The sequence below is a fragment of the Zonotrichia albicollis genome, chromosome 26 (genome assembly GCF_047830755.1).
Source record: "Zonotrichia albicollis isolate bZonAlb1 chromosome 26, bZonAlb1.hap1, whole genome shotgun sequence".
Lineage (NCBI taxonomy): Eukaryota > Metazoa > Chordata > Aves > Passeriformes > Passerellidae > Zonotrichia > Zonotrichia albicollis.
In genome coordinates this window covers 4,372,647-4,395,950 of record NC_133844.1, presented here as the reverse complement: position 1 = coordinate 4,395,950, position 23,304 = coordinate 4,372,647, and the positions used below count along the sequence as shown (strand labels likewise).

Below are 23,304 nucleotides of genomic sequence, written 5' to 3'. Positions count from 1 at the left end.
GAAATAACTCAGTCAAATCTTAAAAATCACAACTAAAATTAGGAATAACCAGCAGTGTAAAATGCCTCTCTGAAAGCTGCACTGTATTTCCAGGGATCTTCCCTTGCCTATGAATAGGCCAGAAGGTGATTTGGGAAAGTGCAATAATTCCTGTGCCTCCAGAAGGTGGGGGCTCCATCCAGGTCTCCCTGTGGAAAAGGATGTGCCAAGGGCCAAACTTGTTCCCTCATGTTTTAACCTTGCCAGACCTGACACAGGACAACAGATCCCATTTCCCTTCCCTGTCAGATCCCAGGACATCCCTCTGGCTGCCCTGGAGGGCTCCAGCCCCTGCCAGGGCGCTCAGAGACCCTGGCACAGAGCCCCAGACCCCTGTGCCTTTGATTTTGACATTACCAGCCTTATATGAGGAATTACAAGCCACAAAAGTTTAAGTAGAGTGATAGTGAGTTTGTCACAGGGTGAAAAGTAGAATTTGGAGTTTTTAGAATGGGGGCTCGGGGTCCCAAGATGGAGGAATTTGGGCATGCCCTGTCCTTCTTTCTCCTTCTTCCTAGCCTCCATCTTCTGGGTGATGGTGGCACTTTTGGATTGGATTAGAGTAGGAACACAGTGTCTAACACAGATGATAGGTATTGGGAAGTTATTGTAAATAATGTACAGGTAGTTTTTAGTATAAAAACACAACATTGTCCTGAGGATGGGCAGTGTGCCACAGACTGGCCTGCTGAACAGACCTCAGCAGATCAGGAAAAGAATGTTCTAGATAACAGAAAATAACCTTGAGAACCACAACAGAGGAATCCTAATTCCTTCTTCAGTTGCCAGTCTGGGAAAAGAGACTCTGACACATCTCAGGGTCAGCCAGGACCACAGAGCCCCCCGAGACTTCCCCACCTCCCCAGAGCTCCTCTATTGCCTCCATGGGACGTGTTTTGGTGCCTTGCCCCTCAGGAGGGACAAGTGTTGGGTTTCCCTTCCCTCATCCCCTCTGGTGTTTGTTCCCTGCTCTGTGGGCACCCCCAGCTCCCTCCCCAGCTGCTGGTTAAGCCAGCCCTGCCCAGAGTTAATGAGACATTCCTGCCTGAATAACGTGCTGCCATTAGAGCTGCAGATCCTGGCCCTCAGCAGCTGTGTGTTGTCACAGAGATGAATATTTTAACTGGGCTGGCAATTCCCTGCCTGCCCTGCACTAGTGGCTAAAGGAGTGGCTTTTGTTTCACCATTTATTGAAGTGAAATTAAAATTATTTCCATCTAGAAAATACCTGGAAAGAAAGAAACAAACATAATCTAGGTGGGAGAGGATGTGCTGTTGCAGAAGGCCTTTGTGAGGCAAGGCAGATCAGGCTGGCTGTGCCCAGATGTGACTGTCCCCTCCCTGGGGAAGGACAGCCTGCACACCCCTGGACCACCCCTGGAATTCCCATTGCCACTGCTCTTAGCAGGAATGTTCCTTTGCCCTTCCTGACACTCCACAAATTCTCAGTGCCCCAGACACCTTGCCTTTGGAAAAGGGCCACTTTCTGTGTCTGATGTGACCAAAGTCATTCAGCTCTCCCAGAGCTGGAGAGAATGCTGAACATCTGATCTTCCTGTAAAACCTGCTGAGCCAGATTTAACATGTGAGGAGATTTCAAGACTTTATTGGTCTTAACATTGACCAAAAAACCTCTTTTTACAATGGAGTAAGACTGATAATGAAATATGTTCATGACAATGATCCTAGAGAATTTTTTTTGCTTTTCAAGACATTTCTGTGAAGATAACCCAAGGTAATCTGAGATAATTTGGCTTGGAGGCAGTTGTTCATGTGCTTATTTGAGTTAAAAACTTGATTTTTTGGTCTGAGACTGTCACACATCTCCTTCTTCCCTTCCTGAGCATTTTGTTGCCCAGGGTGACACATCCCAGGCTGGTGTTTGTGTCTGTCCATCATCAGCTCCTTGAGAGATGCAAGAAAAGCAGGAGTGGGACAGCAGATCTGCAGCTTTCATCTGCCCAGCACATTTCCTCCCTGGGACACAACAGTGGGGCCCTGTTCATTCTGAGAACCTCTTTCACAGGAACCGGGACTTTTATCACCAAAATCATCGCTTAAAACACTGCTGGGATTTCTTAGGGGGGGAAAGGAGCTGAACAAGACTTTGAGGAGAATGGGCCTCTGTTCAAGAGGAGATGAAGGACATTTCATCAGGACAGTGGAAAGCCTGGGTTTCAGCTGCTGATCGCATGTTATCCTGAAAGGAGGAATGGTGCAGAGTACCAAAAACCTCTGTTTTCTCCTCAGTTTTGGGCTGATACTGCCTCATGTTTTCAGATGCTTTCACTGACATCTGGCAATAATTTAAATACTGACTCACATTCTGTCGAAAATGTCAGCACAAGTGACCTTCATCATTAAATTTTCATTTGTTTGAACCTTTCCAGTAATTTTCATTGAAGAAAATGGAATATTCCTGGTTCAAATAACCAATTACTGTTTTCCAAGCAGTTTTCAGCACTGTTTTGTCCATCCCTGTGGCTGAGACATGCACTCTGCACAAGAGGGAGTAAATATATCCAAATTATTTTAGGGAGCCAATGTGATTCACCTCTGCAGCATCAGTTTGTTGTTTGCTCAGAGTTTTGCCCAAAGACAAAATGCCTAAAACAGGACCAAGCCCAGATTTAGTCCAGGGAAGGGCCAGGCTCAGTCAGCCCCAGTTTTTAATTTTGATTTTGTTCTTTGACCAACTGCATGCTCATAACAAAAAGGGGAGGTGTACAAAAAGGTGTCCAAATTCCCCCTGCCCAACCCTTCGAGTCCTTTTTCCCCCCAAAAAGGACTGAACTCTCACACAGGTGTTGTCCATTTGTAACAAAGGAATGGTCAGAAAAGACCATTAATTATCCTATTATTCCATGCCCAGCATAATCTCAACCTGGCTCTCCCAAATGTGGTTGGACGTTTTACAGGCAAATCTTCAAATCTTGATTTAAAAACTCTCACATAACATTTTATACCACTTTTAAGTGTTATTGTTACTGTGAATGACCCATAAAGATGATAAAGAAGCAGATTGAACACTGAAATTAAGATAATTTCCCCCTTATTTACAGTACAAAAATTTTATTTTTTTTTGTTAGGATAATTTAAAGTTTAAAACTGAAGTAGACATACTCATTTTACAAACAAGATATTCTTCCATAAGTAGGACCATTAAAAACAGTAAACAAAAAAACCAAAAAGCTATCTTTACAAAAGCTCTGTGCATAGCAACTTCATACTGTATATAACTGACAAAGCAAAAAATAATAAAAAAAAATACAACCCAAAAAAACAACCAGCCAACCCCAAATAAACCCCAAAACTATACAGGAGGGAGAAATGAGGCCTTAAATTACAGGAGGGAGGAATGGTTTGGAGAAACCATGCATATTGGAAATGTGCAAAGAAAGAGGGAGAGGAAGATGCTGTACCAAGATAAATTATGAGATCAAAACCAACTCTTCAGAAGTTATGATGAAATTTGTCGTTACCTATTGCAACACTTTCATCTTCCCAGTGGCAAAGAGGAAAACTCAGGGAATTGTCAACAGCAACCACTCAAAGAGGACAGGTTTGCTTCTTACAGTGAAAACATTCTCACACACCAGTTCTGGAATCATCTTTTCCCTTTTGGTCGAGTGTTTTGCCACTGCCAAAGTCCTTTTTCATGGCCAAGGATTTCTGATTGTGTTTATTTAAAGGTGTTTTTCTCTGTAAACCTCAATTAATTCTACACTCATATCTAGTACCATGATTTCCCTGCATGAGCAAAATCCATGTTCTAAATAATTCCTAGGTTTCTTTTCGTTTCTTTTCTTTTCTTTTTTTCTTTTTCTTTTTTTTTTTTTTTCTCAAAACAAACCAGATTTTTCATATTTGCATCAACACAGGCAATTCCTCTTCTGCAAATGCTTGGAGCAGATTTTCAGGAAGGTTTCTCTTTTTCACTTGGACTCATGGCAACTGGGCAAGTGGACAGAACTAATAAAAATAACTGAAGGGTGAAAGGAATGTTCAGTGTTCCAGAAACTTTCCCTTTTTTTTATTTTTTATTGCCAGACTGTCATTTTTACCCCTGAATCTTCCCAACATTTCAGTGATGTCGTAGATCTTTCTTTCATCTACCTGTGCTGACTAAGCAAAAATAAAACAGAAGGATGGACAGACCCCAGTTTTTCCCATGAAATATCTCCTATTTTTTTCAGCTGGAAAATTTCCTGACTGAGATTTTGTAATGAAAATCCCATTTGTTAAGAAAAAATAAGAGGATTTAAGGTGGCAAACTGCTGCTCTCCAGCAGGTGGGCTAGAAATTCCTATTGATCTGGAATATTTGCCAGACAGAATATTGAGTGGATTTGATGATCAATATTAGAAGTAGCCAGTATGGAGAAGGGCAGGGGGAATATTCAGAACCTTCATGCTTCAGAGCTGTTTGGGGGTTCAGTAGGTGGGAATGGAGGAAGGGATTTGATAGAATGAGCCTGGTAAGATAATTTTTGGAATTAGGACTCAATGTGTTTTGACTGAAAATTATGGAAGTTTTAATCCCAACTCCTCCAGTCCTTAATCCATTTTTATCCCTGGATAAATGCATAATTCCCAACATGAATTTGGACTTCCCGCTTTGCCCTGCTGGGATATCACTACCTATGAATATATGGAATATTTTGGGGGTTTTGTTTTTGCTGTTTTGCTGTTTGGAACATCCAGGTCAGATCCTGCACTCTGTTGTTATCAGAGATACACTGACAACTCCAGAGCTTTTAGCATCTCTGATCCTTTGATATTTCAGGGCTCACTTGGTTTCAGGGGTGCTGATTGACCTCCTTGGTGGCACGAGGGACATGCAGAGAACCCCAAAGGACAATCAACCTGCAGCTGTAACTAACAGGGATTTATTTCATTTCATTGTTTGTGGAACTCAGACAGTTTCAATACTCTGACTGTGAAATATTAATTATATCCATGTTTCTTAAGCCCACATTATTCCCACCAAATCTCTCCTTAAATTGTCATTTTTGCTGATATAAGTTGGGCCTTGAGTTTTAGAAGAGATCAACCCTCCTCTACCTTTTCAAAATGGGACTCAATGGCATTGAGAAGGCACCAAATGAAGACCCTGCCAAACCCCCCAGCACAGTCAGGAACACAAAACTCCTTCCCAGCAAGTGGGACTTCCTTTAGGGATGGCCAGAGCAGTGCAGTTGGTGTCTCCAGTCCCTCTGAGATCTCCTGCAGAACTCCACATGCAGGGAATGGATTTATCCCGTGGACTGAACTGTGCACTGTGCCAGGAAGGGAACCTGGGGCACCTGGTGCCATCCTTGGAAGTGTTTGTTCCATCCCTGGCAGTGCCCAAGGCCAGGCTGGACACTGGGGCTGGAGCACCTGGGACAGTGGAGGTGTCCCTGCCATGGCAGGGGTGGCACTGGACAGGCTCTAAGGTCTCTTCCCACCCCAGCATTCCAGGATTTTCTGATTCCCTGCCCTGCTCTCCCAAACCCTGTCCCTCAGCTTAACTGGAATTTTTAGAATTTAGAATCACAGAATTTCTAGGTTGGAAGAGACCTTTAAGATCATCGAGTCCAACCCATGTTCTAACACCTCAACTAGATCATGGCACCAAGTGCCACATCCAGCCTTTTTTTAAACACATCGAGGGGCGGTGAATCCACCACCTCCCTGGGTGGATGATTCCTGTATTTGACCACTCTTAATCACTTCAAGCACCAAGTGTCTGAGTCCAGGTAAAAGCTCAGGGACCATACCTACACCTACTGGGGACTGACATACCAGTGTCAGTAAAGCAGTGATTCCAAAGTCTTGCTGGTTTAACTGGAATTTAGAATCACAGAATCACAGAATTTCTAGGTTGGAAGAGACCTTTAAGATCATCCCCCTCAGCCTCCCATCACCACCCAGCTGTGGACCTGGAGAGGATTTTTGGCTCTCCCTAATCCCAGTTAGCTCCACAATAGCCCCAGAAGAGCTCAGCCATGTGAGTTGTCCCAGTTTCACCATCCCAAGCCCAGCTCAACTTCTACCACCCCTAAAGATCACCAGAACACAATTTTCCTTACCCATCCATTAAACTACTGGCAAATGGACAAGTTCAGATCCTGGGGCCTTATTTAGGATTTATTGATTAACATCAAGATGTTTCCATAGGAACAACTGTCCATGCAGCCATGAATTGTGTGGATTTTAGAGGGGTCTCTGGAGTGTAGCTGATTTTACTTTTTCCCCCACTAAAAATGGCTTTCCAACAACCAAATTCTTTTGAGTGTTCTCTGGTTTAGTTGGATAATTCATTATTTGTTTTATCAGACTTGTCCTCACCTTCCAATTTCAGGAGAGGAGATGCAAAGGAGAACTAAACTCTTTTTTTTAGGCTAAAATGCACAAAAACTCAGAGCGATTGATTACCTCTATGACTTCAATATACAAGTGGCAAATACTTACCATTTTTAATGACTCAGGATAAAAGTGCATAAATCATTCAAATACATGTTCACCCTTTATAAATGCACCCTTAATATGAAGCATAACTGAACTTAAGGTGTTCTAACTACATGGAAAACCCCAGAGAACCCTTCCCCTCCTAATTCATACATTGAATCTATAAAATAAACTCAGTACCTCATGAAAAATCTGATTCATTCAAATCCCTAAGTGCCACTCACTCATCAGCTGGGTCTTTGAGACTTAGCAGTTAATCTTAGTACCTGAATATTTTAATTGAAGCAAAAAATGGAAAGAGGGGAAAGATGAGGGGGGTGAAAAAATTCCTACATGAGCTGTTTACCACAATGTAGGTGAAAGTTTCTGAGGGTTTTGTTAATCAGAAAGAATCCTATACATCCTTGCACATGAATTCAGTAAGGGAGGGGGAAGTGAGGAGCAATTGCAGCAGTAATAATATATCTCAAACTTATCACTACATTTTTGCATCATCTGTCTTCATTGTACAACTGGAGGAAAAAATCCAAAACAGGGTTTAATTTCTACCTCTACATACAATAAGTTACAAGTTTATTTATTTAAATAATTGTAAAACATCTTACATTTTTTAAAGAGGTTAAACTATAAGCAAATACACACATACACCAAAGTTCCATCATTCATGTCAGTTTGTCCTAGAAATTCTTTCATGCTGGTACCCTGTTTTGTTGAATTGTTTTTCTGCATAAAGTAAATCGATATCTGAAAGGCTCCATAGAAAATAGAAACTTCAACTTTTTTACCCCTACAAAGTAAAACAAATTGTATCCAAAATATCAACCTTGAATCATTTTGCCAATTTCTTTTTTTCCTTTGAATATTTTACAAATCTTAGGAAGGTTTTCATGTCTTCCAGGAAAGACTTTGCATTTCTAATTCCATTCTGCCAACTCTTGTTCATCCTGGCTCTTGCTGATTCTTCATTCCCAATGTCTGAGGAGTTGATGTGGTTGTGTCAGAAATATGAAACAGGAAAATGATGCAGACTTCTATCTCGTCCAATCCATAAAAAAAGTTCCTTTTTTTTCCTGGGCCTGGCTTTTCCCCAAAAAAGAGCTTTTAGTGCTATTTTTTTTCTTTTTAGTGGTCCATCACAATAAGTAGTTTTGTGCTGTAAAAGAAAAATGAAAAAAAAAGGAGGAAAAAAGGGAAGAGGGAGGGAGAGCTGCAAAGCTGCCCCTTCCTTACATCGGGGGAATGACAAGACCAGTCATGGCTGAAAAAGAAAAGTGAAAAAGATGAAATTGTGACAAAATGTTATGGAACAAAATCTATTTGAGCCCTTCACCCTCCTGTGAGCAGTCAGGAATCACAGGAAGGGCCTGATCTGAGGTCAGATTAGAGTTTTTGTGTCTTTAAAGTCTTTTGGTGCTCTGGTGAGATCTGTGAGGACTGACTGTGACACAGGCAATGGGCAAAGGGCTGCTCCAGGGTAAAAAGGAATAAATTCCTTCCTGTGAGATTGGGGATGGGCTGGGATGGAATTCCCAGGGAGCTGTGGCTGCCCCTGGATCCCTGGCAGTGCCCAAGGCCAGGCTGGAGCCCCTGGGACAGGGGGAGCTGTCCCTGCCATGGCAGGGGTGGCACTGGGTGGGATTTAAGTCCCTTCCCAAACCACTTCATGGTTTTCTGATTCTGTGAAAAGCCCAGGCCCACCAGAGTTATTAAGTGGATGGAAAAGGGAGAGGATTAATTCAATTCATGTGTGTGAATTGCAGAAAAACCTTCCCATTTTTGGGTTCTTATCTCTGGAGAGAAGTCCTTGGAGGTGGGCATTGCTCAGAACTCTCCCCAAATTCAGATTTCTCAAGCTGAACACTCAAAACCATCCTCAAAACCCAAAACTGAGCAGGGTCTGTGCTCCCTACCCACTCAGCTTGGAAGGGCTGGGAGCAGGGAAAGGTGTGGAAGCAAAGAGAGCTCCCCTGTGCTCCTGACAAGACCAAACCAGGGAATTCCAAGCCCTGGGTTGGCCAGTCTGGTTCCAGTGGAAACGGCCTCACATCCTCACTGTGCTTCCCCCAGTGTCTGAGTCACTGCAGCCCTACCTGGCACCCTCCCAGAGCACTGGGCTTATTAATTATTAGTAAATTAATTATTAGTCACCCTCCTGCCTTTAATTGCAGCTCCTGTAGCCACCAGCAGCAGCTTTGGAGCTGCCTGGGACCGGTGCTGCTCCCGAGGTTTGAGGGGTAAGCGGAGTTTGGATGTATTTATATAACAAATGAGTCAGTCACGTTTTCAAAGGGGCCCCGCTGCAGTGCAGGGTCCTATTCCTGCAAAGATTTGTGTTCACTGCAATTTGGGGAATTATTGGTGTGTTTAAAGGCCCGGCCCACTGAGAATTCATTTCACCCTTTCCTTGAGAGGGTTTAAAAACGTGCTTTGGGCAGGTTCCTGAGCTAACACAAGTCTGTTACTGGAGCTGTGTTTTTAAACAACTGTGGATATGGTCTGTGGTTTAATACAATAGGAAAATAAATATTTTCATATTTTCTTACTGACTGGGGCTAAAGTCCTTGCCAATTTTAGCAGATAGCTGAAAGGGAAAGTGAAACTCAACAGCCTGAAGTCAAACAGATACCTTTTGTAATTGCTTTGGAATTTGCTTCATATTTTCAATCCTAAATAAAACAGGTAAACACTTTCATGCCTGTTTTTGGGATATGTGTGAGTGCATTAGAAGAGAGATTTTCTGATGACACCAAGGATGCTGCTCCATTCCTGCTCCTCACCCCCAAACCCCAAAAATAATCCTGCTGGAGGTGTCCCAGAGTGACATGGAGAGCTGGCTCTTGACCCCATGCCTGCCCCTCTGTCCCTAGAAAGGAAAACTTGATTTAGCCTTGGATTTGTGCCCAGCTCCAGGCTCTGCTGGGCTGGAGGAGGAGGTGAGCTCATGCCTTCTGTGCTGGCTCCATTGTTTTACTGAGAAAAGAAGAAAACCCTACAAATTTGTGAAAGTTGCAACGCTGGTATGTTTATTACAGTGCTGGACACGTGGAGATTGCTCTCCTCAAAAAAGGCATGTGTACCTCTGAGAACTTCAGGTCCCTTATTATCTGTCTCTCAAATACATATGTATACAGTTTCACAATAGGTTCATACATATTCATTTTTATGGCTTTTGTGTGACATTTACCACTAGTTCCTTTTTATCAGAAAGAATTCTGAGGTCAGGCTGACTTGCCCTTACAGCAGTCCCTGTCTCTCTCTATCATCTTCTGTCTCCCTCCCTTTATCTCTGTCCTTTACTGAAGTAACTTCACTGAGCTTAGGCCTTGCAGTCTGGCTAAATAACTCTGGTTTCTAACCACAGACTCAACTCAAAAACGTACATTTCACCTAAATTAAAATGGATTTCTATTTTGGAAAATTTTCACTTTGCTTCACCATCCCACAGGTGTCCCAGGGGAGCAGATCCTCGTGCTCTGCTCCAGGCAGAATCACCCAGGCTGCCTGCAGGAGTTTAAAGGGTTTAAAGTCTGAGGTGTCCTGGCTGGGTCTTTGCCTGAAGCAAGTAAAGGAGCACCTGCACAGACAGTGCCTGGCTTGTCCCCATCCAGGATGACCTTTCCTGGCTGTGGGATGTCTGGGCACAGCTGGAGGACAGCCTAATTTCAGCCGTTCAGGAGCTGGTGCCAGTGTTGCTTCAGCTCTGCTCCCAAGAGAGCCAGTCCATAATGGCATAAACGCTTTTTTGTGATGCTATTTTTATTAACAGTATTTTTGCTTTTTTTAATCAAGGAAAACTTCCAGCAAAGCAAAGCAAAGCTAGAACCTGAGTTTCTGCCATTTCTCTTCAAAGATATTTTGAGAAAACTTGTCAATGCATCATTTTGGGAAGTTGCTTAACTTTAAATGAAAGCCCATTTTTTACTGTAGGATTAGAGATATTAATAATAAAATAATGTATGTATTGGAATGAACAGGTTTCCAGAGAAGCTGCGGCTTCTCCATCCCTGGAAGTGTCCAAGGCCAGGTTGGATGGGGCTTGGAGCAGCCTGGGATAGTGGAAGGTGTCCTTGCCCTGGCAGGGAGTGGGACTGGATGGGTTTTGATGTCCCTCCCAAATGATCCTGGGATTTTGTGATTCCACAATCTGATATAGCAAATTCTATAACACAGAACATACGCGCAAAGCCTGATTTGTGTCACTGGCATTTCATTCTCAGCCTCACCTCTTCCTGCAACAAAGAATGAGTTGGTGCAGGAATATTGGCTGGAATTCTCACCTGGTTTTCCCCAGCTCATCTCCCAGCTTCTCTCTCTTTTCACACACCCTGCTCTGCCCATTTCCACCCCACCTCCACTCCCCGTTGGGGCTGCACTGTCAAAAGCCTATTCCCAGCCTGGATCGCTTTTTATTGAATGTTTGGGAGGTTTGGATTAAGGTCTTACACTGCTAGCAAAGCTGTAATTATTTTTGCCTGTATTACTATATATTGAATCGATGTAACTTTTCAATAAAGGTGGTTCAATGCAGGACACTCCCTGATGAGTTGGGAATATAGCAACCACCAGTCATTATCCCAGAGGGTCTTTTTTTTTTCTCTTGGAGGGAAATGGAAAAAGAATTAGAGATGAGCCTTATTGTATTAACCTTGACAGCTCGCAATTATCAACTGAAACACTTGATTAAAATTGTCACAAGGTTGGAGAATTTTTTTATAAATAAATAATCAAAGATGGGTAGCACCCAGATGATCTGGTGATAGGCACCTTTAATGGGTGTAATTAATAATGATCACAAGCCTGGTGAGTACAAGTGGCCTTTGGAAAACTGTCTTGGAGTGGAAAAGGACTCGCTGCAATTCAAACGTGAGAGCTGGGGAGGGAATTAGTGAACTGAACTAATTCAGTGATTAGTGAACTAATTAGTGAACTGAACTGAACTAATCCTAAATTCCAGGATCATGGAATGGTTTGGGTTAGGAGGGACATTACAGCTGATCTCACCCAGCCCCTGCCATGCAGGAACATCACCCACTGTCCCCGGCTGCTCCAGCCTGGCCTTGGACATTCCCAGGGCTGGGGCAGCCACAGCTGCTCTGGGAATCCCACCCAAGCTCCTTCCCGCCCTCACAGGGAGCAAATCCTCCTAAAATGCATTCATGGGGAAAAACCACTCCCTGTAAGCTGCTGGAATAATGGGAATGCAAATCTGAGGATGAAGATTGCACAACTGCTCCTGCTTAGATTGGTTTTAATCCAGGTTTAAATACTGCTGTGGTTAACACTTATGGAAATTCTAATCTAGATTTTCATTGCTGCCTGTAAGGAGAGTGGCATGCTCTGAGGGGCTGGTGAAGGAGAAGAAGATGAAGATGAAGAAGAAGAAGAAGAAGAAGAGGAAGACGAAGAAGAAGAAGAAGAAGAAGAAGAAAAAGGAGAAAAAGAAGAAAAAGAAGAAGACGAAGACAGGAGAAGGAGAAGGAGAAGGAGAAGGAGAAGGAGAAGGAGAAGGAGAAGGAGAAGGAGGAGGAGAAGGAGAAGGAGGAGAAGGAGGAGAAGGAGGAGGAGGAGAAGAAGAAGATGACAAAGAAAATGACAAAGAAGAAAAAGAAGAAGTAGAAGACAAAGAAGATAGAAGGAGAAGGAGAAAGAGAAGAAGATTATCATCCTCTAAATGTAGATATATAATTCTATAATATATCTATTATTATGATTTATTGAGGAGATGTTTTCCACATGTGGAGAAATTCAGGGTTAATGGAATTTGGAAAGGGGCCTGCACATATTCACTGCTTGCCCTGTGCTTTTGCTATTCTCTCTCCAGCAGCATTTTGGGATACCTAAGTTTGATAAATAAGTAAATAAATCCTAAATTCCATGCCCAGCACACCCATCCCTGGTTTCCAGCCCCAGGGGGGCATGGCAGAGGGCATTATCCATCTCCCACTGCCTCAGCCCAGGCAAGAAGCCTCTTTGGGAGCCTCCTGTTGACTTTTTGGCCACATCTGTCTGTCAGCACTGTGGGAACGTTAATTTGGATATCAGGCTGTGTGTACCTGGATCTTTTCCAAAGCATGTGCTCCCCAGCTTGCATCAATTTAAATATTTCAGTTGGAATTTGCATCCATGGCTGAAAGAGTTCAATAGTCACCAAGACCTGGTGTAACAAAGCTTGTTTCTGCTTGCTGTGTCACTGACCAGTCCTGCTTTATTGGATACTTAAATTTATGAGTATAATTATGTTTGTGTTGATGTACAGGTAGAAATCCCACAAAGAAAGGGATGTGGTTAATAAATTCTGTATCTATTTATCTCTGATTTTGCTAATTCAGCAATTATTCACAACCTTAACTCATAGATTAATCCTGACCAGCTCAGGATTGGATTGTGGTCAGGAGAAATGGATGGATGTCAGGTTTTAGCTTTGAGATTTTGTTATATTTAATATTAAAGATCAATTTTTAGAATCTCTCATTGATTACTGATTTATAGACTGGATAAAATACGTTGTGAACACCAAATGGCATGGATGGCACCAGCTGATCTCCAGTACTTTATTTCTTTATAGGTTGAAAGAGAGGTAAACTCTTTCTAAGCAGAGCATTGAGTGTTACCTTAAGGAAAATTATTAATTTAAATATTTTAGTAATTTCTTAATCTGTCCTTTTTCTGTCTCCCTGAAGCAGCCTGAGTGGTTTTCTCTCTGATTTGTGTTTAGCACCACCTCAGGTAACTCCTTAGTATTTAGGCTTAATATTTAGGCCTTCTTTACATAACAGACAAGTTTAAAGCAGACTTAAATCTGTGCATTCACATGGTGAGATCAATGGATCTAGCCATTCATGGGAAGAAAATTACCTTAGGAAAGAGTGGATTTTCTTGTAATTGAGGCAGGGGAAGAAGCTGTTTCAGAATTCTCTGAGTTAGCTCTTAAAAATGTTACTGTTTTTGTTCAGCACACTTAGAATTTCCTTATTACGTACAATAATCACACTCTCTGCAAGTTCCTGTGGCCCAGCTAAGGGTTTCTATCACACCCAGCCAAACAGGTGCTGTTTGTGGGGCTCATTTGGAATTACCACTGGCTCTTGGCACGGCTCAATTCCCAGAGCTGTGTTTGCTAGGCTATCTCCAGTGAAGTCTGAAGGAGCCAGATGACTTCCCAGGCCCAATAAAGGCATTTTTTATGGAGACTTGGAGCATATTTATGTGCTGCACACACCCCCCCAGCCTGTTAAAAGCAAGAATTCGGTACAGGTTTCCATTCTTACCTTACTGCTCACATTTGTTTCACAGATCACCTTTAAAAGGGCTGTAAATGGGCTGTGGGGCTCAATTCCCGGGCTGAGCCTAAACCTTGCAGCAGGTTTGTGTTCTGGACAGAGCTGGGGATTAACTCTGCTCTGTTTAACAGCTCCCCCAAGCCTGAGGAGAAGGCATTCCCCACAAAAGAGCTGATATTCCCCTATATTCCAGGGAAAGGTGTCCCTGCCTGTGCCGGGGGTTGGAACTGGATCTTTAAGGTCCTTTCCCAGCCCAAACCATTCTGGGGTTGAAACACATTGGGTCAGAACCTTCCTGTGAAAATCAGTGCCTGGCCCTTGCTCTAAAGCCAAAAGCTTGGATTGATCCTCTAATCCAGCTGGGCTGGGGCAGGTTTTCACTCCTGAGCCCTGTGGTAGCCACGTGATGGCACTCAGAGTGGCACCTGGTGGCACTCAGTCGTGGCTGGTGGCACTTGGGTGGTTTTCCTAATGGAAGCTTTGGTGTGAATGAGCAGGAGCCCATCCCACTTTGGTATGAGTGAACAGGAGCACATCCCACTGATGGGAATGAATGAGCAGGAGCAGATCCCACTGATGGGGATGAGCAGGAGCCCATCCCAGTGATGGGAATGAGCAGGAGCACATCCCACTTTGGTGGGAATGAGCAGGAGCACATCCCAGTGATGGGAATGAGCAGGAGCACATCCCACTTTGGTGGGAATGAGCAGGAGCACATCCCACTGATGGGGAGGAACAGGAGCACATCCCACTTTGGTATGGATGAACAGGAGCACATTTCACTTTGGTATGAGTGAACAGGAGCCCATCCCACTTTGGTGGGAATGAGCAGGAGCACATCCCACTTAGGTATGAGTGAACGGGAGCACATCCCACTGATGGGAATGAGCAGGAGCACATCCCACTTTGGTAGGAATGAACTGGAGCCCATCCCACTTTGGTAGGAATGAACAGGAGCCCGTCCCACTTTGGTAGGAATGAACTGGAGCCCTTTGCTCACCTCTGAAGCCGTTCCCGTTGCCGCTGGAGCAGGCAGGGGAGGGGGAGCCCTGGGGTCTGATGACAGGAGCAAAGGCACTCTTCTGTTTGACTGCAGGGAACACCGAGGAGGAGAACGGGAGGATGGAAGAAGTGCTGGAGGAGCCGACTGTTGGACTTGAAGACATCACTGCCAAAGGGAGAAAAGGAATTTCTTGTCAGAAAATCAGTAAAACTGTTTCAAGAATCCATTGTGTGATTCCATGTTTTACCTCTCAAAGGAGGTCACGTTCTCTCAGTGAGTAAAATTAGAGTAAGTCTGAAGTAGAGAGGGACTTAAACTGAATAGTTCAGAACAAACAGTGCTTAATTATTTCAGAATTAGGGGTGAGGGTGCCAGAAAATCGAAAATCATCAAGGGAAAAACAGTCAATAGGAACTGTAATGTCCTGTCCACTCAGTGTCCTTGGAATTTGGAAAGGTTGGCAAATCCTGAGTCTTCTCCAGTTTTTCAAAAATTAATTTTCCTTGGCTTCAAGCTGCTGCTTAGATTTTATTCTAAATTGGCTACTTTTTAATGAAGTGCCTTGCAATAAAAAAGCCCCTTTCTATATCCAATAACTTGTCCAGGAGCTGTTTGCTGAGCTTCCAGAACAATATCAGTCATTCCTCAGCAAAAGGAGGAATAAATAACAATATTTCCTGTGAATTCCCAGGTCTCTTGGTAGTATTAGTTTGAAAGCAGAGTAACACAAGAGAGACCTGGTCCTTTCCTTATGGAAAGCTCCAGAAGAGGGGATAATAATAATAAAAAAAAAAAAAAAAAAAAAAAGTAGTAGTAGTAGTAGTAGTTTAGCTCTTCATCCTGTTTATATATATATATATATATATATATATATATATATATATATATATATGTATATATATAAAATATATATAATTATTTACTTACACCATAGCTGGTCATGTATACATTTTTTTGTTGTTGTTTTTCACACATTCCCTAGACAAAGGGATATCAAGGTATGGAAGGAAAAGTGGCTGTTCATAGTAAAACAAGCAGAAATTGAGAGATTAATTCTATTATATGTTATATTTCTAGTTATGAAGTTAATATGGTTTCACAGGAAATTCATCCCCAATTCAGCTCTCAGGTATTGATAATGCTTTCAAACTCATAAAGATTATTTCGGAGTGGCTTTTACCCAGGATTTGCCAAGTCTCTGTGCTAAAAGCAGCGGCTACTCCCTTAATAAAGCTGCAAATTGCACCTTGTTTCCCACAGTGGCTTTGCCACTCTGGAATCTGAATAAGGATAAAAAAAAGGAAGAAAATAAAGTTCAACACTCAGAAAATGGGAGCTTTTTCTCAAAAAATGGGCTTTTTCTCGTTGGGACCTTAGACACCCAACCTCAAAGAGAGCCTTTGGCTGGGTGTGCCCTGATCCCTTTGGGGTTTCTGGGGCAGGGCTGCCTTTGACTGTGTGTTCTGATCCCTTTGGGGTTTCTGGGGCAGGGGGGCAGAGCCTTGCCAAGGAGAACCTTTGGGTGGATGTGCCCTGATCCCTTTGGGGTTTCTGTGGCAGAGGGGTCCCTTTGGCCGGGTTTGCCCTGATCCCTTTGGTGTTTCTGGGGCAGGGAAGCCTTTGGCTGGATGTGCCCTGATCCACCTGGGGTTTTCTGGGGCAGAGGGGGTTGCCTTTGGCTGTGTGTTTTGCTCCCTTTGGGGTTTCTGGGGCAGGGCTGCCTTTGGCTGGGTATGCCCTGATCCCTTTGGGGTTTCTGTGGCAGAGGGGGTCCCTTTGGCTGGGTATGCCCTGCTCCCTTTGGGATCTCTGGGTCATTGGGGGTCCCTTTGGCTGTGTTCCCTGTTCCCCTTGGGGTCTCTGGGTCATTGGGGGTCCCTTTGGCTGCGTTCCCTGCTCCCTCTGGGGTCTCTGGGGCAGGGCACCCCGTCAGGGTGCCGGGGCCGTACATCCGTAGGGCGAGCCGCTCGGGGAGCCGTTGATGAAGCCGGGCGAGCCGGGCACGCCCAGGTTGCCCATGGGCACGTTGCTGTAGCCGTTCATGCTGCTGCTGGACGTGCTGTAGCTGGACTGCTGCGGGGTGGAGCTGGACGAGTAGCCCCGGGGGGAGATGCTGCTGGTGTTACGGATGTAACCTGGAAATTAAGCATGTTTCAGAACACCTGAGTGGCTTAAAACTCCCTCCTGCACATCCCCTGCTTTCATAGATGCCATTGAAACCCAGGTTATTTAAAATGTTTAGGCAACACCAATAAATTCAGTGGTTTTTCCTGATGTAACCTGGAAATTAAGCATGTTTCAGAACCCCTCCATGGCTTAAAACTCCCTCCCGCACATCCACCACTTTAATAAATGCCATTGAAACCCAGATTATTTAAAAGGTTTTGGCAACACCAATAAATTCAGTGGGTTTTCCTGCAGTTAAAGTTCTGAGCCAACTTTTTGAAGTGATTCAATGTACATTTTCCCAATCAAATTTGATTTATTAATTCATTCAAAACCTGGACGACAGTGTATGTGCTTATATTTACCTGGGGTAGAATTTATAATATATGAGATTTTCTACCATTGAATGGGAGAGGTCTTACTCTTCAAATTATTGTTGAATTGTTAAATTACAGATAAATTATAGATAAAGCAAGTACATTACTAAGGGGAAATGACAACCCGTATAAAGTTTGTAGTTTAATTCTTGATTTCTTCTACTTGGGAGAAAGAATAAACTGGATAAGAAAAACCCACTTTTGTTGTATTACAAAATGCTATCAAATATTTGAGAGACAAAATTTAGCCTTTTTTTACTCCAAAAAGAGAGTTTAAAAAGATAGCTACCAGCATAAAAGGATAAAATCAGTATTCCAGCTGCAGGAGTGTCTTTTCATAGAAAAAGCTTTCATTAAAGAGATTGATACAATAATTACATTAAGAGTAGTCAGTGTTTAGATATAATATTTAGGTATATCAAGTCAGGTAATTTCTGCTCATTTCTAATTCAGGGCTGGTAAGACTTTGAAAAAAAATGAGCAAAATTATCTTCATGATGGATTTTAACTGGACAGATAGAAAATTAACTTTAAACGACCTGGGTTTGCTGCCTTAGAGTGTTAAACACAGCCAATTATTGAGATCAACCACAGACTGTGTGATAAAATCAAAATGTTCAGGATGCAGAAAAGCTGATAATTCTTTCAAGAAAATTCTTTCAGTGTTGATACATTGCTTTATGGGTTGTTTTCCTCACAATCAATAGTGTATCTGGACTAAGTGTAATACATAGAACATGTGAATGTTGGTAAAATTAACACTGAAGCAGCTGCCTTAAAAACAAAAAAAAAAAAAGAGGAACATTTCCCACCTCTGTGTGAGGTTTTTTCCAGCTGCTGCCATTGCTGTTTGTGAAAACAGAGATATAATTTTAAAAAATGGTATTTTAAGGGGTACAGGGAGGGAATTCAGGGGCAAGTTGGTTTTGAAAGTAATCAAAAATTATTTCAGATAAGACACAGGGGCAGTACCACCCTTTGGAATGCCCAGTGTGGGAATCTATAAAATCAGAGGGTTTTGGAAAAGTTTCTTTTTAGGTGAGGCGAGAGGGGGAGTTGTGGGAATCCATAAAATCAGAGGGTTTTGGGAAAACTGCAAAAGGCAGGCCTCAGAGACAGCAGAACTGCAATTAGAACTAAGCAGTATCCATAAGATTGGTCAGCAGAAAAATTATGTAAAAAATAGAAAAGTAAGGACAAATAGAACAATGGTCTGTGTACTAACCCTTGTCTAGACTTACTCCCTAAGCTACAGAAAAGTTTATCTAGTGAGATTTTAGGAAGTTCTAAGCTTAATAATGGAGTTCTGTGCATTGCGTTTGAAGGCTTACAAGCAGGTATTGTATTTGAAACAAGCAAGCATTGTTTTAACCACAGGTACCTGTGCTTATAGTGCTTGGATAGAACTAGTCAATGTGCTTTTGCTTTGTGTGATTGGTCAAAAAGCTTTTAAAATGAGTTGTAACATTGAGTTCTTGGTCTGCTGTCGGGGATGTGAGCTGGTGGCACCTTCCCATTGTCATAACCATGGAATGAGGCTGATGCTGGAAAATAAAACAGCTCGAGAGGTGACCCCCAGCCAGCAATGCCCAGAGTTAAAGGCACCATTGGCACAGGGAGAGGTTGGAAATCAGATCTGGGAAAAGCGATTGGGAAGGAGACTGGGCTGGGGTTCCCAGCTCCAGGAACACTCCGGGGCTCACCCTGGTTGTTGCCCTGTGCTGACTCGGAGATGCTGACGCCCAGCTGGCTGCCGTAGGAGTTGATGCCCATCATGGAGCTGTGGGCAGGGGAGCTGGGCAGCGCGGGGATCTGCGCGGGGTTGCGGGGCACGCTGTACAGCGCCTCGGCGATGTCGGCCGCGCGCTTCAGGATCAGCTCCTGCACGGAAACAACGGGGCACAGCTCAGGCAGGAACGGGGCAACGGGAACCCCCTGGGAACCTCTCGGGAACTCCCTGGGAACCTCCTGGGAACCTCCTGGGAACTTGCCAGGAACCCCCCAGGAACCCCCCAGGAACCTCCCAGGAACCTCCCAGGAACCCTCATGGAACCTCCTGGGAACCCCCCCAGGAACCTCCCGGGAACCTCCGGGGAACCTCCCAGGAACCCCCCAGGAACCCCTGGGAACACCCCCGGGAACCCCTCAGGAATCTCCCAGGAACCCCCCAGGAACCTCCCGGGAACCCCTGAGAACCTCCTGGGAACCCTCCAGGAACCCCCCAGGAACCTCCCGGGAACCCCCCAGGAACCCCCCAGGAACCCCCCGGGCCGGCTGCACCCCCACCCCCGGCAGCCTGACCTGGTTGTTGTGGGGCGTCCCATACAGGGCCTCGACCAGGTCAGCAGCTCTTTTCAGCAGCATCTCCTGTGGGGCACAGGGGAAGAGGTGTTGTAAAGGCAAAGATAGCTCTGGTCAATAAAATGAAGTAAAATAAATATATAATAAATAAAGAAAATAAATTTAAAAATAAAATAAATGAATTGTATAAAAAATGAAATAAAAATATATAAATAAAAGAACAATAAAAATCAGTGTATAACAAATAAAAATTACAATTATTTAATAAAAGTATATAAATAACAATAAAAATAAATAAGAAAATAAAAATAAGTACAAAATACAAATAATTAAATAAGTATGCAATGAATAAAATACAAACAAATAACTAATTGCAATAAACACAATAAAATGGTAAAATAAAATAGAACGGGAAAATAAATAAAATAGTAAATTAAATAAGACAGAATAACTAGCCTAAAATAATTAAATACAATAAATAGACGAATGGAATAGAATAGAATAGAATAGAATAGAATAGAATAGAATAGAATAGAATAGAATAGAATAGAATAGAATAGAATAGAATAGAATAGAATAGAATAGAATAGTTAAATAAATAAAACCATGAGCAAGTATTCTCTCAAGTGACTCCAGTATTTGTGTGTCGTCACTCTGAAGCCCGGGTGCGTTCAGGTGCTGTGTTCAGGTGTTATTTGCCAGGTCCCTGAGGAATTTAAGCCCTCCCGGTGTGTCAGAGCAGCCCCCCAAAGCACGAGTCCCTTCGGAGCCAGCGGGAGCCGATCCCTGGCGCGGCCGCGCCGAGCGCGGGGCTGCTCCATGACCCGGAGCTCTCCAGAGTCCTGAACCTGCTGCACCTCAGCAGCCCCAGAAACAGAGACAAATCCCAGACGACCCCGCTCCCCCGGGGATTTCAATGGATACCTTGGCATGGACACATGAACGTGTGTGGGATTGAGTGCATCCCTTTGCATGGACTCACAAACGTGTGTAGGATTCAGTGCATCCCTTTAAATGAACACACAAACAGTGTGCAGGACTCAGTGCACCCCTTTGCATGGACACACAAACGTGCAGGATTCAGTGCATCCCTTTGCATGGATTCATTAATGTGTGTAGGATTCAGCACATCCCTTCACATGGACTCACAAATGTGTGTAGGATTCAGCACATCCCTTTACATGGGTTCATTAATGTGCATAGGATTCAGTGCATGCCTTGCATGGACACATGAACATGTTTAGGATTCAGTGCATCCCTTTGTATGGACTCATAAACCTGTGTAGGATTTAGCACATCCCTTTGCATGGACACAACATTTGGGCTCAGGGATGTGCCACCAGGGATAGGGCAGAGCACAAGGACAATGAACTGGGAACGTTCACTGAATTCAGTTTAGCAGCAAAATTACACAGAAACCATTTGAACTCTAACATACAAAAATCACCGTGGGTTCTACCCAGTCCCATTCTTGCCAGATTTACAACTAATTGGTGAATTCTGATGTGATTGTAATTTAAGATATAATTGTGTCTGTTTTATGAATTAGAAGTGAAAAAACACATTTGGTGGGCTGAATGAAATGCTTAAAATTATTTTACCTTAGCTAATCTTTCAGGGTCCCCAGGATGTCTTGGGATGACCTTCTGCAGTCTTTGGAAGCCGTAATCTATGGTAGGTTCATTTAAAGCTGCAAGGAAAACATCAAACCCCACCACATTATATGACTGTATCTAAACATGTATTTTTATATGGTTCTGTCCCAACAGGGCAACAAAGAAATCACGACTTCTGCACTTAAAACTGCTCCTATCTCACTGGCTGCCTTCTCATCCTCTGTCAAGGGCTGAATGAATAATTTGCAGGATGCAGCAGCATTGTCACAAAATACTCCTTTAAGGACGAATGTTTCACTCTGGACAAAACCATGACAGCAATAAAGCAAATTATGAGAGAAATACACACTAGAACAGGTCTTCTCCTGCTGGTTACAGAGCCAGAAATCAGACAGCCCTGTTTGCTCCTCTAATAAACACATTCCACACACGCCCCCAATGTTTTGCAGTCCTGAAGTAGGGCACAGCTATTCATTAGACACATTCCCTTCCCCACTTGTGTGTTCTGCATACGCTGCCACTTCCCTGTAATGATCTTAATCTCTGGTGGATAAACCAGGATATTTTGACCCAGATCCTCAGTTAGCAAGAGCTGGCAGAGCCCTACTGGCATCGCTGATGATTTCAGAAAACTTCAGACACTTTCCTAGTCTCTGCTAGGAAACAGCAGCAATAATACTGGGATTCCTGATTGTTCAAACTCCAATTTAAATTGGTGCAGAACCCAAAAGTCAGCTTGCAGCATTCTGTGTGCTCAGGCTCTGCCTCCAACACCTCAGCAGTGCCGCTGAGCACCAGCACAGTTACAGGGATGATTTTCTTTGAATTCCCTCATTCTTCAGAATGCCCATTTAATACAAATTACACATTCATGCTGAGGATTCTGTGAAGAATTTCATGACACATTTAATAAGTAACATATGTAAGTCCTTTAGCACTACCCTCAGTCACTACCCTGAGGCTTAGACTTTCCTGTACCATTTGTGGTTCTTTTGGGAGGGAAAAAAAATCTTTTTTTAAAATAACTGGCACTGGCACAGCTGAAAACCCCTGATTACAAGAGATGCTGATGGTTCTTACTGAATGATCCAAAGTATCCTGAGCACCTCACAGGACAACACAGGAGCTCCAGGAGAAGAACCCAGCACGTGAGACAGACTTTTACACTGATCCAGGTTCCCTGTTTATCCCTGTTCCCTGTTTGTCCCTGTCTGCCTTTGGTGTAACATCATGAAGGTAAAAGGTCACATTCTCCACTGAGATACATTTTATATTTACTTTTTATTAAATAATTATGGCATGGCATGAAGTTTAAATATTACAGGAGATAATCAAGTGGGAATTGAGCAGAGAAAACCCAGACCTGAGAATTTAGTCTTGGCTATACTTAGAATGTCTTTGCTCTCCACTGGGAGCCATTCTGGTTTGCTCAAGGAGTTTAATAATACACATTTCAACAGCCACAGAATCTACATCCCGTTTGGGAAGATGAGTTTTTGGGGGGTGGGCTATTTGGCCAATAATCCTGAGAATTAGAGGCCAATTCTCTCAAGAGCCTAAACATCATTATGTGGCATTTCTCTTCTTGATCACAAATCTATTCATTTAAGTGATATATCTAAAACTAAAGAAATGTGAAATATATAGGAATTCAAACATGTGAAATATACAGGGATTCAAATATATATAAAGTTACTAAAAATAGCTAGTGGGAATATGCAAAATGCTAATTCAGGAAGAAGAAGCTGGCTATTATTCAACAAACATTTTTCCAATGGATTGACATGGACAGTTTCATCCTGATAGATCAACAGCAGCAAATAATTTCCCAACAATGCTGAATTGTTCACAGGACTCAGCCTCCTGAATCAATGTGTACATTATGTCTTTCAGCACAAAGGTTTTCTGTACAGCCTGCAACAAAATTGCCCACTACTGGGTTTACTCATTAATGGAACAAAAATATCTCTGTTGTGAAATCCTGTGAAAAACCAATACCAAGGATTTGGAGGAGTAAATTGCACCTTCCCAAGTGGAGGCCAAAGATGAAGAATCCACCAGCAAGTTTAA

At 43.2% G+C, this 23,304-nt stretch overlaps 1 protein-coding gene across 2 annotated transcripts in view; it reads right to left on the bottom strand.

Moving 5' to 3' along the window:
• Positions 1 to 7,598: 7,598 nt before the first annotated feature.
• The window catches only part of EBF2 (EBF transcription factor 2), a 125,981-nt gene continuing 110,275 nt past the window's right edge, over positions 7,599 to 23,304 (bottom strand). Inside the window, exons 11-16 of one of the 2 annotated variants that reach the window (XM_074559183.1) lie at positions 21,220 to 21,308; positions 19,619 to 19,684; positions 19,021 to 19,198; positions 16,724 to 16,909; positions 14,772 to 14,939; positions 7,599 to 7,749 (exon numbers count right to left, since the gene is read on the bottom strand). In XM_074559183.1, coding sequence (XP_074415284.1) covers positions 7,718 to 7,749; positions 14,772 to 14,939; positions 16,724 to 16,909; positions 19,021 to 19,198; positions 19,619 to 19,684; positions 21,220 to 21,308 — 719 coding nt within the window. In that variant the 3' untranslated portion in view covers positions 7,599 to 7,717. The remainder of the gene's footprint in view (positions 7,750 to 14,771; positions 14,940 to 16,723; positions 16,910 to 19,020; positions 19,199 to 19,618; positions 19,685 to 21,219; positions 21,309 to 23,304) is intronic. The other variant, XM_074559184.1, reaches the window with a different exon arrangement.